The 25,214-nt window shown below is 46.0% G+C and overlaps 1 protein-coding gene across 1 annotated transcript in view; it reads right to left on the reverse strand.

The window, feature by feature from the left end:
- The window catches only part of GUCY1A2 (guanylate cyclase 1 soluble subunit alpha 2), a 238,188-nt gene that overhangs the window by 177,513 nt on the left and 35,461 nt on the right, over positions 1–25,214 (reverse strand). Inside the window, exons 3-4 of the mRNA XM_084841630.1 lie at positions 12,113–12,234; positions 3,104–3,822 (exon numbers count right to left, since the gene is read on the reverse strand). Of these exons, the coding sequence (XP_084697756.1) occupies positions 3,104–3,822; positions 12,113–12,234 (841 nt within the window). The remainder of the gene's footprint in view (positions 1–3,103; positions 3,823–12,112; positions 12,235–25,214) is intronic.

Here is a 25,214-nt window from a genome sequence, read left to right on the forward strand (position 1 = left end):
TTGTCATCTATTGTTTCACATGACGCATTCAACAGCCGCTGGCAGCTGCCAAATTAGCCAGGGTAACTCATTTTGGAAATCATCAGAGCCTAAATACATTTTGACAAGCAAACGTTGGGGGATATGAGCAGAAGGAACGGACACATGCAGAATTTGATTCTGGGATTTTTCTGTGGAGCTGCAGATGCCGACAGAAACAGTGTCAACTCCCCACCCCCGCCCCCATTCACAGTTACCGTGAATGAAGGAAGAATTAAAGCTATGAGATAATATCTGAAGGATGCCCCTCATGGTACAATGACTTTCAGGCCACTCCATTTGAATTTTAAAGGAAATTAAATATGGACAAAAAGCACAATTCAAGGCGATGAGTGATGGATTTCAAATTACTCAGCTAGGATCTCACCTATAGGGTTTGCAACACAGGCAGAATAAATATTGATAAAAGAGTCCTTTTGAGCGAAACGCCTTTTTAAACAATGTCCTTCAGTCAGTGAAAAGGCATTAGTTCATATTTAACTTATTTAGGGGAGGAGAACCAAAAAAACAACAACACTCCACACCAGAAAGAAAGGAAGAGAAAGAAATGGCACTCCTCAAAATGACCCTGACAGTATAAACCAGGAATCAGCAACGAGACACTGTTCGTGGGTTACACCAGAAGATGGTGAAGAGTATAGCGAGTTTCCACAGTCACGTTCTACACAGTTTGTTAAGTGCATAGAGGCCTGTGTTAACACAGTATAGATGGCGGCTTCTAGGTAATTAAGTAGGCTGCCTTACACGGGAGTGCAGGTGCCAGACAAGGCCAGTTTTGTATGTCAACAAATGTGAAGCTGTTTGATTCTTTCCAGGTTGCCCTGGTCCCTCAGATAAGAGCACAGTGCTGTGTCTCCATGAAGACCTGGGAAGCTTCCAAGCCCAGACTGGAATCTTGGGGCCTATTGCCTTGACTGTGATGTGTTATGCATCCCCTAGGGCATGGAAGAGAAAGTATATCAGCACTGCTTAAATCATGCCAAGTTGGTCTCGCCTCAAGGGGAATCTGCGAGCATACCAACTTGGGGAATTGATTATCGGCCTATGGAGAGGCGTCCTATGTGTCTTGACTGGGGCCCACATACATGCGTGGCTGTGCGGGGGGAGTCAACAGCTCCAGTCAGCACAAGGGATGTGTGAGGTTCTTTGCCTTGCTTTATTTCTGCATCCATTTACTATCACATGTGTAATCAGTACATTGTTAAACTAAAGTGACTTTGTCTCACTTTGGCTTATCCTGAATCTATTCTGGTACGGATCCTGACAAGATCAGGAACGCAGATTAATACAGACATGACAGGGCCAGTTCTGTCCTCCTGAGCACCACGACCTGGGCTTGCTAATGGTGGAACACAGTGCCCAGGCTGATACAAAAAACTTGAAGTTCTGGTTGTGTGGCCTGTCTTAGTTCTGGGATAGGCCACACTTTGGGGCCATCTGAGAAACTGTCCTGGGCACCATCACAAAATGGGCACACTGAAGATGAAAGCATTGGCCTGCAGCCACCTGCCATCTTCATTTCTGAAGGATGTCTGAGCCTCAGGGGCATTCATGGGAAAAGAAGATGAGAGCAGCTAGAGGCCCTCACTTTGCGGTGAAGCAATCCCAGCTGCTAATAAGAAACTGTGTTGTTTTAGAAAAATAAAAATAAAAAGTGGGAAGGGTAGGGCACCACAGTGAGTGCCAAGACCACCAGTGTCTGAGGGTGCAGTGCTGCCCATGGGTGCCACATTGCCTAGTTTAACAAGATCAAGCAGGTACTAATTGAAAAAGATATTCCGGAGAAAACGGATAGAATTCAAATTTAGTCCTGCTTAGACCAAAAGGCTCATTCTCTTGAGCCTCTCAGCAACTATTGATACAACTGATCATGGTATATCTTGGAGAGCCCTGTGCTTCTATTTCCCTTACCAACCTTCCCCAGTCACCGAGGTCATCAGAAGGCATGTTCCTGGTGGTTCCACGTGGACCTATGGCCCGACTGGAGTTCACAAGGAAAAGAGCCTTCAGTGTGGTGGCCCCCTTCCTATGGAATCCGCTGCCTTTGGAGGTCAGGCAGGCACCAACGTTGTGTTGCTTTCAGCACCTCCTGAAAACATTGCTATTTCAGGAAGCCTTCCTTGAGTGACCAGCCACAGTTTATTCATCTTGGTTTTATAAGAACTCTATTTAAAAAAAAAAATTATTTGAACATGGTGTTTTTACTCTTTACCCTGTTTGCTGTTCACTGCTTCTGAAGTCTTTGGATGTGGAGTGGTATACAAATACTGTACATAAATAAATAGATCTATTTCTACCTGCTTTCCAACATCTGGTGTGGAGGTCTATTGCTTGGCCCCTGATAAGACAGAAATGCTGTCAGCAGGTTTTCACTTGTGCTGAGTGATGATGCTTGGCCTGTTCTGGCTAGGTTTGCTCTCTCCCTGAAGGATTGGGTTCATAATCTGGGGGTGCTGTTAGATCCAGCTCTCTCCTTCGTGGCTCAAGTGGCCTCAGGGGCATAAAGCACCTTTCATCAGCTAATGCTGCTGCACCAGTACCACTTGTAGCTTAGATACTTAAATGAGCATTAAATAAATCTATACTTGTGACCAAACTAGACAGGATGCTGAGAAATCAGTGATCAGACGCTCTCATGCTTTGCTTTGTTTTTAACTAAAGCCAGCTATGCAAGAGGGTGAATCAGACTGGGGGAGCAGTGCTGGGGGTGGTGAGGGTCCCCATCTGCCTCCCTTAAGCTGCTATTTGCCACTTTGGACCTGTGCATTTTTCCCATAGAGAAAATGGCAAGTGTGGCAGTGGAAGGGGGAGGAGGGCATTAGACCAGGAAGCCAGGGCAAGGAAATGTGTTAACCCCTTCTCCTCCAGCACTGTGACCCTGATCTAATTTAGCCCTGCCCCAGTTGCACTGGTTTGTTTATTTAAAGTGGAAGATCTGATCATGGAAAGTATTTTATCTAGTCTGGCCCTTAACAAGCTGTTTTCTCTCCAATTTCATCGCTAGGTTATTCATACACCCATGCACTACCATCCCTCTTTTACAAGACTAAATGAACATTCTTACCTTATCTTTATTTTCAGATCCAGAGGCTTCAAGTCGGGTTCGGATCACAAAGGGCGTAGACAGTCTCAGGAGGACTCGTTCGAACGTGGCCCCGATCTTTGGAGAAACGATCTCGAAGCAGTCTTGGAATTTCAGCATCTTGTGAGCTTCGCAACGGAGTTGCTTCCTGAGTCCTTCCCCAAGCTGCAGCACCAGCATGCTGGGATCAAACATCAGATGGAAGGGGAAGGCTCGGCAGAAGGTGCTGATGCTGATCCTCAGGTCTGAGGGGGACTGGGAGGTCCCGAGAGGAAGTGCTTTTGTGATATTTGCATTTTCGTGCTCTTTGATAAGAAAAGTGAGACAACTGCAGTTGCCTGGGTTCGAGTCCTCGGGACACAGTTTCTCATTTGCAATCTGTTCCACTTCGACTTCCAGCTGGTAGATCTTCCTCGCCGCTGCCTTCACCATACCCATCATGGCAAAACCAACTATCTGATGAGGGTGGAAGTAGTGGAGCACCAGGTTGCCTTCAGGGAGCTCTTTGCATAGGAAAGAAGGGGACTCTGAAGTGGCCTGCCTTCCAAACGAAGTCCTGATGTGCTCTAGCAAAGCATCGAAGCCATTGAAGAAATCTTGCAAGGTGCCCCCCACCGCTCGGAGAACTCGCTCATTCTCGTCGAAGCAGATGTTGAAGAATTCCGCCCCAAATTTCTCTTGCAGCTCTTCAAACTTCAAGCCTGCACATCAAATGAAGAGACATGTCAGTATGACATCGCTGTCACTTTATTTATTTATTTTTATTTCATTTATATCCCACCTTTCTTCCATCGTGGAACTCAAGGTGGCTACATGTGGTCCCCAGTGGTCTCCCCTGCAAGCCCTGACCAGACCAAGACCTGCTTAGTTTCAGCAAGGTAGCTGTCTCATGTGCCTTCAGACCATGCCTGGGACCATCGCATGGCAGTGATGTTGGGGGGAAGAGAGGCAGGAGGCGAATGGGCATCAATTTGGTGAGTTGGTAAGACAAATTTGGCAAGACTGATCTAGCTTATTGCCACTTCTGACGGAATACAGCACTTACATTTCTTGGAAACACTGCCAATGGAATTAAGGGTAGAGGGCAAAGGCTGCAACTCCCTACTCCGAACCCATAAATCCAGACCAATACCCTTGCATGAGGCATAAGGGCGCTTTAACCTCTATCTCTATTTGCTTTAATGGATCACTATTTGGCAATACAAATTGCAGGCATGGGGCCCCCAAACCAGATTGGAACTGGAGCACTGGGCGGGGGAGATCCCCTCCCCCTCCCCAAAGCTAGGCTCTCAATCTGGGTTGGGGACTTTACTCTTACATTAGAGTAAAAAAAAGAAAGAAAAAAGATATAGGTGTTAGCTATGTCTTTAAAGTAACATACGCTTTAGGATCTAAGCTAGCAATTGGGGAGTCAGACACTTCCCCTAAATGGCCAGATTGGGCCTTGGGGCGTCCAGCTGCCAATCTAAGTCTACAGTCTACACCAGTAATGCACACCTCAGAGGCCTGGAGCGTGGCCCCGATGCCCCCTGTCACCACCGCCAGGTTCCCACCTACACATAAGCAGCCAGCATCGCTGTTTCCATGCTCTGATGGCACATGGGAGTACTGCTGGTCCAGTCACGGGGTATGTGTGTGTGTGTGTGTGTGTGAGGGGGAGGTTAAAGCAGTCAGGGTTGCTGGGAGGGGAGAACGAGGCAAGAGCATCGCTGTTTCTGCAATGCTAATTGTGATGCAGCAGCAGCAGCTCTGCTGGCCAGGGTTGCTGGGGAAGTGCGAGGAGGCTAAGTCCCCTTCCTCTCCCCCAGTGACCCAAAGCAGCCAGCACCGGTCTTTCCTCAATGTGAATGGCAACGCGGAAGCAGCACTGCCAGTCGGGTCTTTGGAGAGAAGAGGAGGATTTAACCTCCCAGCCCAGCCCAGCAATCCTGCAGCTATCACTGCAATGAGGGGAAAGGTTAAAGTCTTGCCATCTCAGTAAGTGTGTGCGCACACGCGCATGCATGTGTGCGGCCCCCAGGACCCCTGCCAACACCAGATGTGACCCTCAGGGCTGAAAAAGTGCTGCGCCCTGGTTGACGGTGAGCAGACCTACCGTTGCCCTACAGTTTTGTGCCAATCGCTAGAGAACTAACAAGGGAAACCAAATGCCCCTGCCTCCCCCCACCCACCACTGTAATGTTCAGAAAAGCGAGAACGCCTTTCACACTGCCCACAATCTACCTGAAAGACATGCCGGTATAATTGTTATTAGAAAGACGACAGTGCCTGCAAGCTGTACAATTTCTTTTTAAAACACGCACACAGAGACACACGTCGTCATCCTTTTCAAGCTCTCATCACAAAATCTCATGATTTCATCAGTAAAAAGGTCACTACTGAGAGCTGAGATTGCTGAACGATCGGCCAAATGACAACTTGCACCAAATGTTGTCTTGCTCGGGTAAACTATTACCTTAAAGGTGGCTGCTTACAGACCATCTATTTTAAGATGACTGCTAATCATCTGCACTTTCCTACCCTTTCAGAGGAGTGGCACTTTTAAGCCTTTCACCCTTCAATCACAATTATCTCTTCAGGTAAACAGTTTCTTCTATGCTCAACAGCATCAAGAGGGGAAAGAGTAACAAGGAAAAATGACTTTTCTAAGAACCACCAGATCTATTTGCAGCAATACCTTTGACATTTGCAAGTGTTCAAGGCGGCCTCTTGCCTACTGGGGCAAGGAATGCTGGGAAGATTTTTCCAAAGGCCCAATCTCCATGGAGACCATCCTTCCCACTCCCACCCGTTGCCAGTCTTCTTTCACTAACAAGGATATCCAGGGGCAGGAAGAAAGAAACGGCTTCCAAATATCACTAGCTTTTAAGGAAAGCTGTCAAGGGGGTGTGAAATGGGGCATATGAGCATTGACGTCAGAGACACCATTCGTGGAGGAGGAGGGAGCAAAGAAGACCGAGCAGAAGTCAGTCATGGCAAAGTTCAAAGGCCTGAACTTTAATATGTTCAGTGATGTGGGGCAGAAATTTTTCCATTTCTAAAAAGGAAATGTTTCCACACAAAAAATTAGTAACATTATGGATGGATACCGTGCTAATCAAACTCGGCAGTTTCAAAGTTGTAATTAACCTCTTACCAGTGACTGTCCCTAGCATGCAATGAAAATGCACAGTTCTTTGGACATGCCAAAGTTGGCATATTAACACTTTCAGTGTCGCTATTTTCTTTCTTAACGTCTACACGATGTATGAAAGTTTGTGCTACTCAGTTGTGCTGTCTTAAAATATTTACCAGCATTCCAATAAAAATCATCTCCAACTAAAGCTTCGGATTTGTTTGAAAACAACATTTAAACCACCTTGACAGAGCAATCCAGTATATGTCTACTCAGAAGTAAGTCCTGCTGAGTTCAGTGGGGCTTACTCCCAAGGAAATATGTACCGCAAGAGTGGACAACTTGTGGCCTTCCAGATGTTGTTGGACTGCATTTCCCATCAGCCTTAGCCAACATATCCAATGGTGAAGGATGATGGGATCTGTAATCCAACAAAATCTGGAGGGCCACAAGTTGCCAACCCCTGGTACCTAGGACTGCACCCTAAGTGCATTTAATTTATTTTTTCCTAATACATATTTTAAATAAATATTATGTAAATTAATATTTTTGATTTACTGGAGGAGGGGGGAATTAGAGATGTTTATACAATCTGCAAAATTAATATGATATACTTTTCTTTACCTTTTATTTTTTAGCTTGTTTACTAAATATGTAAAACCTGCTAAATCAGGACCCAATCAGTTTAGAGCATTGCAAAAGTTTCCAATTCAAAAATTTTCCAGAAAATCCACAGCAATGAATATACTCAAGACTAAGCATGCAATTCTATGCATGTTTGGACAGAAAAAAAAGTCCTACAACTCCCAGCATTCCCCAGCCATGCTGGGAGTTGTAGGACTTTTTTTCTGTCCAAATATGATAGGACTGTGCCCTAAATTGCAAAAAAAAAAAAACCAAAAAAACCAACAGTGAGCTGGATCCAAATTGTTATCTTCTCACTAATTTAGTCTGGATCCAGCTGAGCATATTTTCAAAGCATTCATTGTGGGATTCTTAGACTTTGTGATAATCAAAGAAGCAAGAAATCCTGATGGTCTGAAAAATGGAGGCAGCAGCTTCCCTTTCTCCACTGAATGGCACCCCTGAAGAACGACCATAGCATAATGGTAGAATGCAGGCTTGTTTGTGCAGAAGGTCCCTGATTCAATTCCTGACATTTCCAGTTAAAAGCATTAGGTAGCAGGTGACAGGAAAAACCTCTGTTTAAGATCCTCGTGAAATCCCAGCATTCACAGTAGGCAATACTAGATGGGAAACCGTCTGAGGCACCTTCCTTTATCAAGAGCTCAGCTTCCCTCAAGGACGCTGCATCTTTCATGCACAGATGTGAACCGAGCTAAGCCAAGGAGAACTAAGAGTAAATAACTTAGTCTGGATATAACCTGGCAGGGCCGGCCCTACCATTAGGCAGAGTGAGGCAGTTCCCTCAGGTGACAATGCTGGGAGGTGCTGGAAGAGAGAACTGCGTGCCACAAGGCCTGCCCTGTAACCCCTAAGCTCCCCTGATGCCTTCGGGTGCAGTGGAAAACATCATCCCATCACCGGTGTTGGAGAAAGATTTAATGACCATTCCAGTCAGCTTTTGTGCGTGGAATGGGAAGGGGCACCATCCTGTTTATTGCCTCAGGCAGCAAAATATCTTGGGTCAGCTCTGCAACCTACTGTATTTTAAAAGCATTCGTTGTGGGATGTGGGGATTTTGCGATAATCAAAGATGCAGGAGCTGCTGATGGTTTGAAAAATGGAAAAGCGTGGGCCACGCCAGTCCTACTACTTTTCACGTTGAACACTGTCCACACCTGCTTTAGTTCGGACATCTGCAGGCCAGGAAAAGCGAGAAGGTTTGCTTCCACGAATATGCAAGATTGATAGCTCTGACATCACTGCATGGTGTGGGTGGAACTTGACATGAGTAAGAAGGAAAGCTATCTCTGGAAAGGCATTGGCTCTAGTTTAAGAATCCCCTGTGGCCACATGTTTGGGCAACAGGCTGTGGTTTACACTACCTTCACCTATACAAACTTTCCCATCAGTTGAGGATGTCATCACAGGCCCTTTGCTGGGTGGCTACCGGGGTTAAGGTCTTTTCTGTGGTGGCCTCCCAGTGATAGAACTCCTTCTTCTCTCCAGACATGTTCTGCTGCAATCATCATTATTAGCTTTAGATCTCCAGCTAAAGTTCATCCTATTCACCTGAGCGAATAATTAATATGGTTTATCTGCTTCAATTTTTTTTTTAAAGGTAGCTTCTGTTTTTTAGGTTGTGTGACTTGATCTGTTTTATGGGTATTTTTAAGAATGGTTTAACACTTTTAATAGTACTTGAAAGGCTTGGAGACTATATTGGTGGAAAGAAGGGTTATACATTTCATAAATAGTACATACAGGAATCTTGCTGTCCAAGCCTAATTACTCACACATCAACAGAACGTGCAGGACAGGAGATGCCAAAGAAAACCAGCAGCAAGGATAAGTACAAAGTAACAGCAACAGCTAAGTCTTTAGAGCCTGCACCGTGATTACTCAGAAGTATATCCTCTTAATTTCAACAGGATTTAATTCCAAGTTTATCTGTTTAGGATTGCAGACAGGCAGACTGTCCCTATGCACTTTGCCTCAGATACAAATTCCTCTGAGTTCAATGGGGCTGAGCCTCAAGTAAGTGTGCACAGGATTTGAGCCTTTATAGCAGGGTGCACAACCTCAGGCCTGTGGGCCAAATCTGGCCCACCTGGGGTCTCAATCTGGCCTTCCAGGGTTCTGCGGATGGCCACACCCCTTCCCCTGACCCCATCCCCTTTCCCCTAACCACCAGTCATTTGGTGGTTTTCTGGCTTTTGTGAAGTCCTCCACCCACCCATTCTGAAAGGTTGAAATGCCCTAAGGTTTAGTTAAGGGCCGCAGTGGCTTAGTGGTTAAGATGCTGAACTGTAGACCGGAAGGTCAGCAGGACAGCAGTTCGAGACCCGAGTGCCACGTGACGGAGTGAGCTCCCGTCTTCAGTCCCAGCTTCTGCCAACCTAGCAGTTCGAAAGCAAGAAATTGCAAGTAGATAAATAGGTACCGCCTCGGCGGGAAAGGTAACAGCGTTCCGTGCACCTCGGTGTTCAGTCATGCCGGCCACATGACCACGGAAGCGTCTTCGGACAGCGCTTGCTCTTCGGCTTAGAAATGGAGATGAGCACCACACCCTAGAGTCGGACACGACTGGTTGGGGACACCTTTACCTTTACCTTTTTTTAAGGTTTAGTTACTGGCAGTAAGAACGTTATTCCCCCCAAATGCTGGTATTTTGGCCACACCCCTTATATCTTTGGCCCCACCCACCACTGGAATGTGGCCCCCGAGAGCTCCTCTGAAATGTAATTTGGACCTTGGGCTGAAAGAAGTTCAACAGCCCTGCTTTATAGCATTAAGCATGACTTCACATTACATGTGCTCTGACGTAAACTATGGTTAAGGTAATCCAGATTCCCTTATTACCACAGTTTGAAACCCCACTTCAAACCATGACTACAGTCTCCAATTTACAAGGGAACCCCAGGTTTGTGTCAGTGAACATGTGATGTGAAACTGGGGTTAACACCAGAAAGGGAAAGTCACTGCGGGGAGGGGAGGAAGCATTCATTCATGAGCCCGTCTCCTGATTTATGAACCATTGTTTACTTCTACACCACTGTTACTTATTTATTTAAAATATTTATGTCTCAACTTTCCTTTAACATGATCTGGGGCTTGTCTATGGGCTGGGCTCCCATTGCAAGCTATGAAGCACTATGTAGTTGGAGGTTGGACACCGTGTGTGTGTGTGTGTGTGTGTGTGAGAGAGAGAGAGAGAGAGAGAGAGGATGCACATATGCAAAGGACATATTCAGTTGGACCCACCAGAGAGTCCCATTATTTTTTTTTCCAGCAAGCATCATAGCCATCTACATTCTACCCATGGGCAAAATTGCCAAATTTTCTGCCAAGGCACAAAATAGGTCAATTACTGAAAGCTTCAATTACCATTGCAAGACATGACCGCAGTGCAGTGGGGAAGCCCTGCTTATTTGGCCATGAATTCACTCACTTAAAAACGCATATGCAAGAGGTAGGAGGCAAAGGGGCTCCTATAATATTTGCAAACAGTGAGAATTTCCTTGCACAGCTTTCAACACACTATGAAGTTAAAGTGCGAGAATCATGAAGTAAAATGGAAGAAGTGTTCAAGCAGCTTGCAAATTGCTGGAAAGGCACTAAATAAGCAATCCACCAGGAATGTCTCTCCGATGTGCCCTAGAGCAGCTTTCCGTATCCTGGGACCCTCCATACGTTTAGAAATTTAACTCCCATCAGCCCCAGCCAGCATAACTAATGGTGAGGAATTTTGGGAGTTGTGGTCCAAAATTTCTGGAGGGCACTAAGTTGGGGAAGGCTGCCCTAGAAAAATTAATGGGGAACTTAGTATAAAATCCATTTTGATCTTCTCCTACAAGTGCCTTTCAATGGCACTTGCGTGGCTGAAGTTCCTGCTTCATTGCCTGGCTGTGATCTAAATACACCAGCAGGAAGAACCACGTTTCAGGAGCCTTCCATGCTCCAGCTGGCGTAAGGGCAACCCTAGAGAAAGTGACTCTCACACTAATACAGGTGCATGTTAAGTGGGTGTGATTATGTAAAAAAAGGAGCCTTGTTGCTAGATGGGAAATTTAAAGAGCAGGAATTGTCCAAATCAGGAGAAGAAAGGCTTATGGGTAAGGGCATGGTCGCTGGGGCAGAGTCAATGAGAAAGAATGAAGCCAAAGGCCACGAAGGTGTGCTTGGCAAAGGGAAGAAACAGCCACACTCAAAGAGGAGGAAGAAGAGGGAAGTATGGGAGAGAAAGGCCTGCTCTAGGCACCAATCAAGAGGGACTTTACTTAAAAAGGGACTTTACTTAATCAAGCAGTAGGGATTTCACAAGGAGGTACAAAACACAGTCAGGATGGGGGTGGGGTGAGCTTATTACAGTCCATACCCAGCAGAATCCCATCTTTCCTATCTGGGAATATTTAACCTTGGAGAAACAATGTAATTCACCTAGGGCATCCTAGCCTGCAATCCTAGCCTCACAGGAGTAAGCCCCACTGACCTCCATGGGACTTACTTCCCGTTAGGCCTGGTTATGACTGCACTGTTAAGAGTATGACTGTTCCAGACTGGGGTTGAAGTTACATTTTGGAACTCTCTTTCACACACACACTGCCCCACAACATCTGGCCAATCAACACCACACTGCAACACCCCATTTACAAGAGGTGGATTGCTTTAAAGTAACTAAAAGATTAACCCATGGCTTGGCAACTCACCAATAACAAGAAGCAGAGAGTGCATCTATGTCCTGACCCATAGGGGCTCCAAAGGATAAAGAGGGTCTGTTGCATCTCTGCAAGGTGATGGAATAAACCATGTGCATAATAAGGAATGCACAGATAGCATCTTCCAACTGTCCCTTCTTGAGTGAAGCTGTGTATGTGTGCTCCGGGGCCCCATGGTCAGTGTACTAACAAACTGGATTTTATCAGTGGAGTCAAATATTTTGGTCAAAGCGGAGTCAAAGTGGAGTCAAATATTCAATGTACAGTGGTACAATATATCTGTCACCTTCATGCCCTACTTCCTAAGGTATCTAGCTGACCCCTGCAGGAAACAGAATGCTGGGCTAGATGGAACTGAGCTGATCCAACAAAGCAATTCTTATATGCACAGAAGCAACCTTGACACTACCACACACTGATGATGCCAGCTACAAGCCAATGTCTGCAGAATGGGCCTTCACAGATAAAACAAGAAAGAAAACTCAGAAAACATCTCCAGCTAGTAAGAGGACATGACACAAAAGTACACAGTACCGAGTATATTTGCTGTACACTGGAGAATTCCTGAGACATCTTCAGTTTCGTCATTGCCAGAGTGGTCTGCGTAGGAGCATCGGTTAGAGATATTGTGGAAGTTCTTTTCAACATCCCTGTAACTAGAAAGAAACATAAAACTAGTGTATGACAGCAAAATGAAGAATAAGCCATCTAGACTTAGCAGATATTTAGAAGAACAGGCCTTCCTGAGAAAGAATCAGCATGGTTTCTGCAAAAGTTAAGTCCAGCCACATCCAACATTTAGAATTCTTTCAAGAGTGCCAAAAACAGTTGGGAGTGATCCAGTAATCTTGGACTTCTAAAGGTGTAATCCTATGCATGTTTTGACAGAAATAAGCTCTACAACTCCCACATTGCCCAGCCATGCTGGGAGGTGTAAGACTTTTTTCTGTCTAAACATGCATAAAATTGCACTCTAAAGAGCTTTTGAGAAAGTTCCCACCAAAGGCTATGTGTAACGTATCAGACACGGGACAGAGAAACAGGTCCTCTTATTAATTGGTAACGGCTTAAAGAACAGGACTCAGAAGGTAGTAATGAATTATCAGTTGCCACGGTGGGGTCCCTAAAGGATCGACATTGGGATTGGTGCTATTTAACATTCATAGATGACAACTGGGGCCTGTAATATAATGTTGCAGTGTATTCAGTCCTTTCCTTTCCCCAGACCCTTTTTTTTTTTTGCTATAACATTCTGGAAAGTATCATAATAATGCAGGGGGAAGGGGTATTTTTACCACATTACACATAATCCCCCAACCCCAGCTGGAACTATAAGGTGCCAGGGGCTTGAACAGGTCAATTCCTTCTCTTCCTCCTCCCACTATTTTCCCCTGACTGACACAGAATCATTGTATGTCTCCACTGCTCTCAACCATAGACTTAACTGATAGACTCACACACTCAGCTGGCATTCTGCTTTCTTTAGACCTCTTCTCCCTCTCTCTCTTCATAGCATTCTGTAAACCAAGGGGGGCGAACCTCAAGTCCAAAGGCCAAATCCCAGATAGCCATGCCCTCTTTCCCTGGCCACACCCCATTTCCTTGACCATTCATCATTCAGTGGTTTTCCGTAATTTATTTTCCCATTCTAACAGCCTGAAATGTCACTCCTAAGGGGAGGTTTCCAGCAAGTTAAAATATGCTGGTATTTTGGGTGTTTTGGCCTCGCCCATCACTGGAATGCGACCCCTGAGAACTTCTCCAAAATTGAATTCAGCTCTCAGGCAGAAAGAGATTTTCCACGCACGACCTATGGAACAGCAAGAAAGAATATCACAGATAGGAGAATTACCCCGGGGAGATTCAGTGCTAATGCTAATTCCAGTGGCAAACAGTGGCAAAACAGACCTGGGAACCCCAGCTTCCACATCTTCAATGCAAAGCAGCAGGAGGAAGGTGTATGCAGGTGATACAATTTGCAGAGGAGGTAACGTCAGGCAAGGGTGCTTTAACCCTTCTCTCATTTTGACTTGGTGATCTGGAAAACCCAGCTGCAGGGTAAGCATGTTCTTGGAGGAAAACATTAAAAAGCAGCAGGTTCAGGAAGGATTAAGCACCCCCCCATCACCATTTCACCCCTACTTACAGCACCCCCACCATTCCGCAGACCCATCTTTGCAAACAAAAGTGTACAGTGCCTCCTAGGCAAGCAGCCTTTTTCTAAAAATCATTAACTGTTGAAGATTCCAAATGGTGGCAAATGCTTGCAGCTTATTTAATAAGGGAGTTTGCACCAGGCAAGAATTCCAGGCAGGAGGCAAAGAGGGGAAGCTGAACAGAGGAAGGGGAGGAGATAAAGGGAATAAACAAGGTACTAAAGACCGTACACACACACACACACACACACACACACTGCTTCCAGATGGACAGGTACTAGTGCTACCAATCAAAAGGCATTGTGCAACTAGTCTATCTTTCCTTCCTTAACAGATGTTTTGTAGTAAGAAAAAAATGGAAGAAATGGTGGGGAAACATAGGAGGGTGACAAATGGAACATGATGTTGTCTGGACCCCTAGTAAAATCCAGGGTTTGCGGCAGGGCGACTACATGATAAATGCTTCATCTGAAAGCACCTGCACTCACTCGCAGCATCTCAACCCTCGAGTACTTGGAATACAAGCTTGAAAAGAGGAGAATCCCCTCTGACAGAAGGTTTCTGCTCCCTTGCTCCCCCATCTGTTCCATATTCTGCATCAAACTATGAGTAAGGATGGGCAGACGATTCCCCAAGCAATGGCACCCTCTCCCATTCTGCCCTGACGTGTTCTCCAGACATGCCAACATTATTAACACAAGGAGAGTGTGAGAACTCAGCTTGACAAAAGGTTATAGGACACACAAGGACAAATTCCTAAAGCTCAGAGAGTTTCAAGAGCCTGGGATGAATTTTAATACACACTTCTGGCCTGTTTTGAACAGTACACCAAAGTTGCCAGAGCACCTGGGTAATTATGCACAAATCAAGGGCACCGTTTGACATGGGCTGTTTGTCACTGCTGCTTAACCAATACAGCAGCCCTGGCAGATGCCTTACCCTTACTACGCAGCAAGGATGGGCAGCCTGCAGGCCAGATGTGGCCCCCAGGAGTTTCCCATCCAGCCCACAAGCTTCTTTTGCTGTTACCTCCAATCACTGGTTGGAGATAAGAAGGTATTTAAAGGCAATTAACCTTTAAATACCCTGCAAAGAGGCAAGCAGTTGCAAAGACTTTTGAACTGTGCATTTTACAAGCAGGAGAGCTGCTGCACAGGACTGAGGTGTTCGTTTTGCAGGCAGGACAGCTGCTTGCTTGTACGTAGGCATGCAGAGGCTTGGTATTTAGGATTCTATCTGAACCTGCTACTGAGTGATTCAGTCCTGCTTACTTCTGAGTTGACCTGCAGAAGCCTTGTCCTGCTTACTTCTGAGTAGGCTTAAATTAGCGATTACTGAGATTAGCAATTACTGAGATTATGCCAACAGATGGTATTTGTCTCCTGACCACATGTTATCATTTGATGCTGCCCCTTGTTCAGTTTTTAAAACAGTTGTTTCAAATACTGCTGTGATGATCAACTTTTGTAGCTTTGCCTGTCTTACTGTAAATTAGGAGCGGACACAGCTGCTCAGTGGTGGCACCCCTGCTTTGCCTGCCTGAAGTCCCACGTTAAACCCCAGGAATGTCCAAATGATAAAGGATGAAGTAGCAGGTGATGGGGAAAGACCTATACCTGTGAAGCCAGAGAGTTACCACCAATCAGAATAGACAATCCTGGGCTAGTGGGCTATGAGGACCAGTGGGCTGTTTCAGGAAAAAGCAAGTGCCATCAGGCAGGAAGCGTGATTAAAGGCACAATCCTATGCAGGTTTAGACACAGAAAAGGCCTACAACTGCCCTCCAGACAGCAAGTTGTAGATCTTTTCTCTATCTAAACATGCATAGGATTGTGCCTTAAGATATAAATATGAAAATAAAGATGATGATCTGGATTTCATGTATTACCACAATAGAATATGTGGTCTTCTGTGTGTAGCTATAAAACTTGTGAGTCTAATTAGACATTAGAGACTAAAGCCATCAGCCTCAGCTTAATTTTCATGTCCATGAAGGTGTTTGTGCTGTTTTTAGCACAAGAGTGGGCAACTTGTGGCCCTTCCAATATTTTGCATATCACTCCCATCACCCCTAGCAAGCACAGTCAATGGTAAAGGATCATGGGAGTGGTAGACCAAAACATCTGGAGGGCCACATAGGGATGGCAGAGGACATCATTTGTGGGGTGGAGCTTGACAGATTTCTCCCACCTCATCCTCCCAGATTTCATTCCATTTCCCTCTGCTGGCCCTGGCTCATTCTGTGGCGGATTGAGCCAATTCACAAATTTCGGTTGTTTAAAAATGGCGGCAATTTGCACAAAAGGCAGCTTCAAGCATGTTGTTATTTGAAAAAAGGCAGCCTCACACGAACTGTTATTTGTCCAATTGGGGGGGGGGAGCCTTGAAATTTGGCAAAACATTGTAATTTTTTTAAAAAATATATTGCCAGTCATTGCAACTGTGCGTCATCACAGGGCCACCTGTCTGCTATGTAGCCCCGCAGAGGCATATTTGTTGTTCAGTCATTCAGTCATGTCCGACTCTTTGTGACCCCATGGACCATAGCACGCCAGGCCTTCCTGTCCTCCGCTCTCTCCCGGAGTGTGCTCAAGTTCATATTCATTGCATCGGTAATGCTATCTAGCCATCTCATCCTCTGCCGTCCCCTTCTCCTTTTGCCTTCCATCTTTCCCAGCATCAGGGTCTTTTCCAGAGAGTTTTCTCTTCGCATTAGGTGGCCAAAATATTTCAGCTTCAGCTTCAGTATCTGTCCTTCCAATGAGCACTCAGGGTTGATTTCCTTTAGGATCGACTGATTTGACCTCCTTGCAGTCCAGGGGACTCATAAGAGTCTTCTCCAGCACCACAGTTTGAAAGCATCAATTCTTCGGCGCTCAGCCTTCCTTATAGTCCAGCTCTCACAGCCATACGTTACTACTGGGAAAACCATAGCTTTGATTAGACGGACCTTTGTCGGCAAGGTGATGTCTCTGCTTCTTACTATGCTGTCTAGGTTTGCCATAGCTTTCCTCCCAAGGAGCAAGCGTCTTTTAATTTCATGGCTACAGTCACCGTCTGCGGTGATCTTGGAGCCCAAGAAAGTAAAATCTGTCACTGCTTCCATTTCTTCCCCTTCCATATGCCAGGAAGTGATGGGGCCAGATGCCATGATCTTCGTTTTTTTAATGTTGAGTTTCAAACCAGCTTTTGCACTCTCCTCTTTCACCCTCAACAAGAGGCTCTTGAGATCCTCTTCGCTTTCTGCCATTAGGGTGGTATCGTCTGCATATCGGAGGTTGTTGATAATTCTCCCAGCAATCTTAATTCCGACCTGTGATTCATCCAACCCGGCGTTTCTCATGATGTACTCTGCATATAAGTTAAATAAGCAGGGTGACAATATGCATCCTTGTCGTACTCCTTTCCCAATTTTGAACCAATCGGTTGTTCCATGTCTGGTTCTTACTGTTGCTTCTTGACCCTTGTACAGGTTTCTCAGGAGACAGGTAAGGTGGTCTGGTACTCCCATCACTTTAAGAATTTGCCACAGTTTGTTGTGATCCACACAATCAAAGGCTTTAGCGTAGTCAATGAAGCAGAATAGAAATTTTTCTGGAATTCTCTTGGTTTCTCCATGATCCAGCGAACATTGGCGATTTGATCTCTAGTTCCTCTGCCTCTTCGAAACCCAGCTTGTACTTCCGGTAGTTCTTGGTTCGCATACTGCTGAAGCCTAGCTTGTATGATTTTGAGCATCACCTTGCTGGCATGTGAAATGAGCGCAATTGTGTGGTAGTTTGAACACTCTTTGGCGTTGCCCTTCTTTGGAATTGGAATGTAAACTGACCTTTTCCAGTCTTGTGGCCACTGTTGAGTGTTCCAGATTTGTTGGCATATTGAGTGCAGCACTTTAACAGCATCATCTTTTAGGATTTTAAATAGCTCAGCTGGAATGCTGTCCTCTCCGCTAGCTTTGTTGTTAGTAATGCTTCCTAAGGCCCACTTGACTTCACTCTCGAGGATGTCCGGCTCAAGTTCAGTGGCCGCACTATCATGGCTATCAGGGACATTAAGATCTTTCCTGTATAGTTCTTCTGTGTATTCTTGCCACCTCTTCTTAATCTCATCTGCTTCTGTTAGGTCCCTGCCTTCTTTGTCCTTTATCATGCCTGTCTTTGCACAAAACGTTCTCTTGAGATCTCCAATTTTCTTGAAAAGATCTCTAGTCTTTTCCATTCTATTGTTTTCCTCAATTTCTTTACATTGTTCATTTAAGAAGGCCTTCTTGTCTCTCCTTGCTATTCTCTGGAACTCTGCATTCAGTTGGATATATCTTCCCCTTTCTCCCTTGCTTTTCGCTTCCCTTCTTTCTTCAGCTACTTGTAAAGCCTCCTCAGACAGCCACTTGGCTTTCTTGCATTTCTTTTTCTTGGGGATGGATTGAGTTGCTGCCTCCTGAAGAATGTTACGGACCTCCGTCCATAGTTCGTCAGGCACTCTGTCTATCAGGTCTAATCCCTGAAATCTATTCCTCACCTCCACTGCATATTCATAAGGGCTATGATTGAGGTCATACCTGAATGGTTTAGTGGTTTTCCCTACATTCTTCAATTTAAGCCGAAATTTTGCAACAAGAAGCTCATGATCTGAGCCACAGTCAGCTCCAGGTCTTGTTTTTACTGACTCTATAGAGCTTCTCCATCTTTGGCTGCAAAGGACATAATCAATCAGATTTCGATACTGACCATCTGGTGATGTCCATGTGTACAGTCGCCTCTTGTGCTGTTGGAAAAGAGTGTTTGCTATGATCAGCGTGTTCTCTTGGCAAAACTTGATTAGCCTTTGTCCTGCTTCATTTTGTACACCAAGGCCATGCTTGCCTGTTATCCTGGTGCTTTCTTGATTTCCTACTTTAGCATTCCAATCCCCTATGATGAAGAGGACATCTTTTTTTGGTGTTAGTTCTAGAAGGTGTTGTAGGTCTTCATAGAACCGATCAACCTCAGCTTCTTCGGCCTCAGTGGTTGGGGCATAGACTTGAATTACTGTGATGCTGAATGGTTTGCCTTGGATTCGTACTGAGATCATTCTATCGTTTTTAAGATTGTACCCCAGTACTGCTTTTCCCACCCTTTTGTTGACTATGAGTGCTACTCCATTTCTTCTCAGGGATTCTTATCCACAGTAGAAGATATGACGGCCACCTGAATGAAATTCGCCCATGCCTGTCCATTTTAGTTCGCTGATTCCCAAGATGTCGATGTTCAATCTTGCCATCTCATGTTTGACCACCTCCAGCTTACCTTGATTCATTGATCTTACATTCCAGGTTCCTAAACAATATTGTTCTTTATAGCATCGGATTTTCTTTTCACCACCTGACACATCCACAACTGAGTGTCCTTTCGGCTTTGGCCCAGCCGCTTCACTCTTTCTGGCGTTACTTGGAAATACCCTCTGCTCTTCCCCAGTAGTATATTGGACACCTTCTGACCTGAGGGGCTCATCTTCCGGCATCATCTCTTTTAGCCTTGTGATACGTTCCATGGGGTTTTCTTGGCAAGAATACTGGAGTGGGTTGCCATTTCCTTCTCCAGTGGACCACATTTTGTCAGAACTCTCAGCCATGACCTGTCCGTCTTGGGTGGCCCTGTACGGCATAGCTTATGGCTTCACTTAGTTACGCAAGCCCCTTCGCCACAACAAGGCAGTGATCCATGAAGGGGACATATACCCGTCTTGTAAATATCCTTGTCACTTTCACTTGCCCCGCATACAGAATATGACTCTGCTGAGCTAAATGTGCAGAGAGCAGGAGTATTGCTAGATTCTTAAAAGATCCGGGGCACAGGCCCATAACACAAATTTGCGTGTATATATATATATATATATATACACACACACACACACACACACGAGTCTAAGCGCACCTCTAATATATATATGTGTGTATGTGTGGTTGTGTGTGTGTATAGATTACATACATACATAAGTGTGCACTGACCTACCCGCCCCACTTCAATTCAGACCCTGATTCAGTGTTTTGGAAAACATCCCGCTTCTGCTCGGGCCAATTTGTAGTCGGACCACTTCAGCTCAGCACCAAAACTGAATCAAGGTTTAGAAAAATGAGTCTTCATGTTTCCTGTTGACTACCCTGGGAAATTAGAAAAAAAAAGTGTAACCTTTTTCTCTTGGTCAGAAATGGATGATCATTTCAGGCATAGTAGCCCCCTAGAAGAGGGTTACACCTGCCCAATCTCAGAAAAATAGGTGCAGGGTTTATATTTTTTATTTCCTTTTAAAGGGAACTTCCAATAACATTTGTATTACTTGGACGAATTGGATAAAAATTTCAGCATTCATTGCCCCATCAGAGGAAATCATGTCTGCAAAATTTCAGAATGATAGCCACAAGGGTTTTTGTGCAAGGGTGTCCTTGACATTTTGAGGTCTCCAAAAGAGGACATATTTATATCCCTATTTTACTTGTGCACCATTGTTCTGAAAATTACAGACAGCCTAGAGGTGTCCCTAAGTAACAAACCAGCAAAGTTTTAGAAGGATAGGTGCAGCAGTTCATATGGAAGGAGAGTTCTACAATTTGGGGAGGGAGTGATTTGCTTTCCCTTCCCTTCACCCCTTCCCCAATAATTTTTTGGTAAATTTGTATGAAAATGCACAGTCATTACAGGTGTCCCCCAGGCAAGAAACCTGCAATGTTCCTGAAGGATATACATGCATGCAAATATAGAATTACTAGAATTTATTTACATTTCACCAATTTTAGCAGCAGGGGAACATGGGTGAGAAGGTGCTACTGCACTCATGTCCTGCTTGTGCGTTTCCCGTGGGCATCTGGTTGGCCAATGTGTGAACAGAATGCTGGACTAGATGGACCTTGGTCTGATGCAGCGCAGCTTTTCTTATGTTCTTAAACATAAAGTGCCTCTAAGCATATGCAGAATGCTTTTCTTTCACCACTGAGCATTTACATTCTCCCCCTACCAATTCTATTCCCCTCCATGTAACCATCCCTCCTCATCCTACAATCCTCCAGCAACTCTTCATAAAAACAGATGTCTTCTTTTGTGCTACTCTCCTCTACCTCCTCCTTGTTATGCACAGGCTCTCATTGTAGCTTCCTCCCCTTAACTTCATTTGTGCCAAGACTTTACCAGGATTCAGCCAATGAGTCTGTTTTCAAAACTTGGACTAAGTTATGGAGAAACTCTGAGCATGTACTAAGTGCCTTTCCCTCACCACTGAAGCTAGAGTTCATGCAACCCACCCACCCCACCCCACACACACGACAAAACATGCATAGGACTGAGCTAAAAGGGTAGTCAATTCATTAGACGGAATTGGGTAGGCACTGTATTAACCCTGCAGTCCCATGCTCACAACTCAGGACTTATTTCTGAGTAAACATGCAGAACATAAAGGTGCAAACCTCCCTGCAAAAGTAACTTGTGCTGGAATCCTATGCATTTATTTATTTATTTATTTATTTATTTTTATTTCTATACCGCCCCATAGCCGAAGCTCTCTGGGCGGTTCACAAAAATTAAAACCAAACGTCACACAATAAAACAATTCAAAATATATAGAACATTCAAACCACAATATAACAATACAACCACAATAAAACCTAGCAGCAGTGCAGGAGTTTAAAATACAGATTTAAAACAGCAAAGATAAAAGTTTAGAAAGCTAAAATGCTAAAATGTCTGGGAAAATAAAAAGGTCTTCACCTGGCGCTGAAAGGAATACAATGTAGGTGCAAAGCAAACCTCACTAGGGAACTCATTCCACAGCCGGGTGCCACAACAGAAAAAGCCCTCCTCCTAGTAGCCACCCGCCTCACTTCCTTTGGCAGGGGCTCATGGAGAAGGGCCGCTGATGATGATCTTAAGGTCCGGGCAGGCACATATGGGAGGAGGCGATCCTTCAGATAACCTGGCCCCAAGCCGTTAAGGGCTTTAAATGTTAATAGCAGCACTTTGAATCAGGCCCGGAAATGGACTGGCAGCCAGTGCAGCTGGAAAAGTACTGGCATAATATGAGCTCACAGGCCAGTCCCTGTTAACAATCTTGCCGCCCTATTTTGGACCAGCTGAAGTTTCCGGACCGTTTTCAAAGGCAGCCCCACGTATGACGCATTGCAGTAATCCTGGGAGAATTTATCAGAGCATGGATAACTGTAGCTAGGCTATCTCTGTCCAGATGAGGGCGTAGTTGGTATACCAGCCTAAGCTGATAAAAGGTGCTCCGTGCCATTGAGTTCACCTGTGCCTCAAGTGACAGTTCTGGATCCAAGAGCACCCCCAAACTACGAACCTGATCCTTTTGGGGGAGTGCAACCCCCTCCAGAACAGGTTGAATATCACCTCACCGGGCAGACGAACCACCCACTAACAGTACCTCCGTCTTGTCTGGATTGAGTTTCAGTTTATTGGCCCTCATCCAGTCCATTACCGTGCCCAGGCACTGATTCAGAACAGCCACTGCCTCACCTGGGTTTGATGAGAAAGAGAGGTAGAGCTGGGTGTCATCCGCATATTGATGGCACCTCAGCCCACACCTCCGGATAACCTCCCCCAGCGGTTTCATGTAGATGTTAAACAGCATAGGGGATAAAATGGAGCCCTGTGGAATCCCATGGCACAATTGCAATGGCACAGAGCAATAATCCCCCAGCACCACCTTCTGGAATCGGCCCTCCAAGTAGGAGCGGAACCACTGCAGTGCAGTGCCTCCAACTCCCAACCCAGACAACCTATCCAGAAGGATACCATGGTCGATGGTATCGAAAGCCGCTAAGAGGTCCAGGAGAATCAACAGGGTTGCACTCCCCCTGTCCCTCTCCCGGCAGAGGTCATCCCGCAGGGCGACCAAGGCAGTTTCCATTCCAAAACCAGGCCTGAAGCCTAATTAAAATGGATCTAGATAATCCGTTTCATTCAACAGTGCCTGGAGCTATCCTACAATCACCCGCTCAAGCACCTTGCCCAGGAAGGGGATGTTGGCCACTGGCCTATAATTGTTAACATCCTCTGGGTCCAGGTTAGGCTTTTTCAGGAGTGGTCTAAATACCGCCTCTTTTAAAGTGGCAGGCACCACTCCCTCTCTCAAGGAGGAATTTACAACCTCCTGGACCCAGTTGGACATCCCCTCCTTGTTTGATTTAATAAGTCATGAAGGGCAAGGGTCAAGCACACAAGTGGTCCATCGGACTTGGCCAAGCACCTTGTCCCCATCCTCAGGCCTCAGTAACTGAAACTCATCCAATAAAACTGGACCAGACGGTGCTCTGAACACCTCTACCAATGGAACTGCATTAATCGTGGTGTCCAATTCATGACGAATCTGAGCAACTTTATCTTCAAAGTGCCTTGCAAACTTATCACAGCGTGCCACCGAGGGTTCCACCGTCTCTCTCCCTGGCCCAGAATGTAACAGGCCATGAACCACTTGGAAAATCTCCGCTGGACGACACTGAGAAGATGCAGTGCTGGTGGAAAAGAACTGTCTCTTTGCCACCCTCACCTCCACAGAGTAGGCTTGATAGTGGGCTCTTACCTGTGTTCGGTCAGACTCAGCACGAGTTGTCCCCCACCTGCGTTCTAGCCGTCTCCTCTCTTGCTTCATTGCCCTCAGCTCAGGTGTATACCAAGGAGCTGGCCGGGCTCTGCTCAGAGGGAGAGGGCACTTGGGCGCAATCGTGTCAACCGCCTGAGTCATCTCTGCATTCCACAGAGCGACCTGGGCTTCGACAGGAGCACCAGCCACACCAGCAGGAAAATCCCCCAGAGCCCTCTGGAATCCATCGGAATCCATTAGCCTCCAGCGGAGGACCATTTTAATAGGTCCCCCACCCTTGCAGAGGGGGAAGGCCGCCAGGAGTCTAAACCTCAGCAGGAAGTGATCTGACCATGACAAAGGGACAGATGTTAATTCCTCCACTTTCAGATCACCATCCTCCTGCCCAGTCGAGAAAACCAGATCAAGCGTGTGTCCTTTTATATGCGTTGGGCCGATGACATGTTGGGACATCCCCATGGTTGTCATGGCGACCATGAAGTCCTGAGCTGCCCCAGATACAGCGGCCTCAGCATAGAAGTTGAGATCCCCCAGGACTATCATCCTAGGGGTCCTCAACACCTCAAAAGTCCTCATCATCCTAGGGGTCCTCAAAGTCTGAGACCACCTCCGTCAGCTCAGGAAGGGAGTCTGATGGGCAGCGGGGTGGGCGGTACACCAACAGAATCCCTAATCTGTCCCGGGTACCCAACACAAGGTACAAACTCTCAAGATCTGCACTCGAATGAGCAGGAAGCCTAGAGAGGGAGACTGAATTCCTATAGACCATGGCAACCCCCACTCCCCGACCCTCGAGTCAGTGTTGGTGCTGCACTGAGTACCCAGGAGGGCACAACTGGGAGAGGGTGACCCCTCCCAGTTCCCCCACCCAGGTCTCAGTAATACATACCAGGTCAGCCCCCTCATCCACAATCAAATCATGGATGAGGGAGATTATATTTTGGGCCGACCTGGCATTCAGCAGCAGCACCAACAGGCCCAAGGGCAGACTGGTAAGGCTGCCAGGAACCATCAGGTTGGGGGAAGAACCAGAAGAGGGGATAGCTGTAAGGTGTCTAGGCCCTCTTCTCATCAGCTGGCCTGTTAACCCCCCAACACCATACCTCCCCCTGCCCGTGACCACAGTTATAGTGGCACCTCCCCGACCCCCTGAGTTGCTCAATAGTCCTCAAAGGCACATAATAAAATGTTAGGATATAAAATATACAACAGTGTAAAAGAATATAAAAGATAAAAGAGATAAAAGAGAACAGCAGCTAAGAAGGAGCAGATAAAATCCACGTTTGCCCCTTTCTCCCTGGTCTTTAAAGCTGCTGCCCTCTGCTGCTGCTATTTGCTGCTGGTATCTGTGGCTCTGGAGAGGCAAGTGGGTGAGTCTTCAGGTGCTGTTCCATGCGACTCCAAGTGCGACACTAAGTGAGCACTTAGCGTTGCACTTGGTGCGACGCTGAGGCGCACGCCGAGGCACTGCCTCTGGCAGCCCCGCCTTAAGTACTCGTTTGGTGGGGGCAGAAGCAGGCTCAGGATCCACCTGGTGAAGCTGGCTGGTCCTCCTTCCCACAGGCTCCTTCCCTGAGGGTTGTTGTTCTTGTTGTTCAGTCATTAACTTGTGTCCGACTCTTCGTGACCCCATGGACTACAGCACGCCAGACCTTCCTGTCCTCTGCTCTCTCCCGGAGTGTGCTCAAATTCATAAGTGTGCTCAAATTCATATTCATTGCATTGGTGATGCTATCTAGCCATCTCATCCTCTGCCGTCCCCTTCTCCTTTTGCCTTCAATCTTTCACAGCATCAGGATCTTTTCCAGGGAGTTTTCTCTTCGCATTAGGTGGCCACAATATTTCAGCTTCAGCTTCAATATCTGTCCTTCCAATGAGCACTCAGGGTTGATTTC

The sequence above is a fragment of the Heloderma suspectum genome, chromosome 3 (genome assembly GCF_057233095.1).
Source record: "Heloderma suspectum isolate Gila_16-S chromosome 3, 16-S_ref, whole genome shotgun sequence".
NCBI classification, from domain to species: domain Eukaryota; kingdom Metazoa; phylum Chordata; class Lepidosauria; order Squamata; family Helodermatidae; genus Heloderma; species Heloderma suspectum.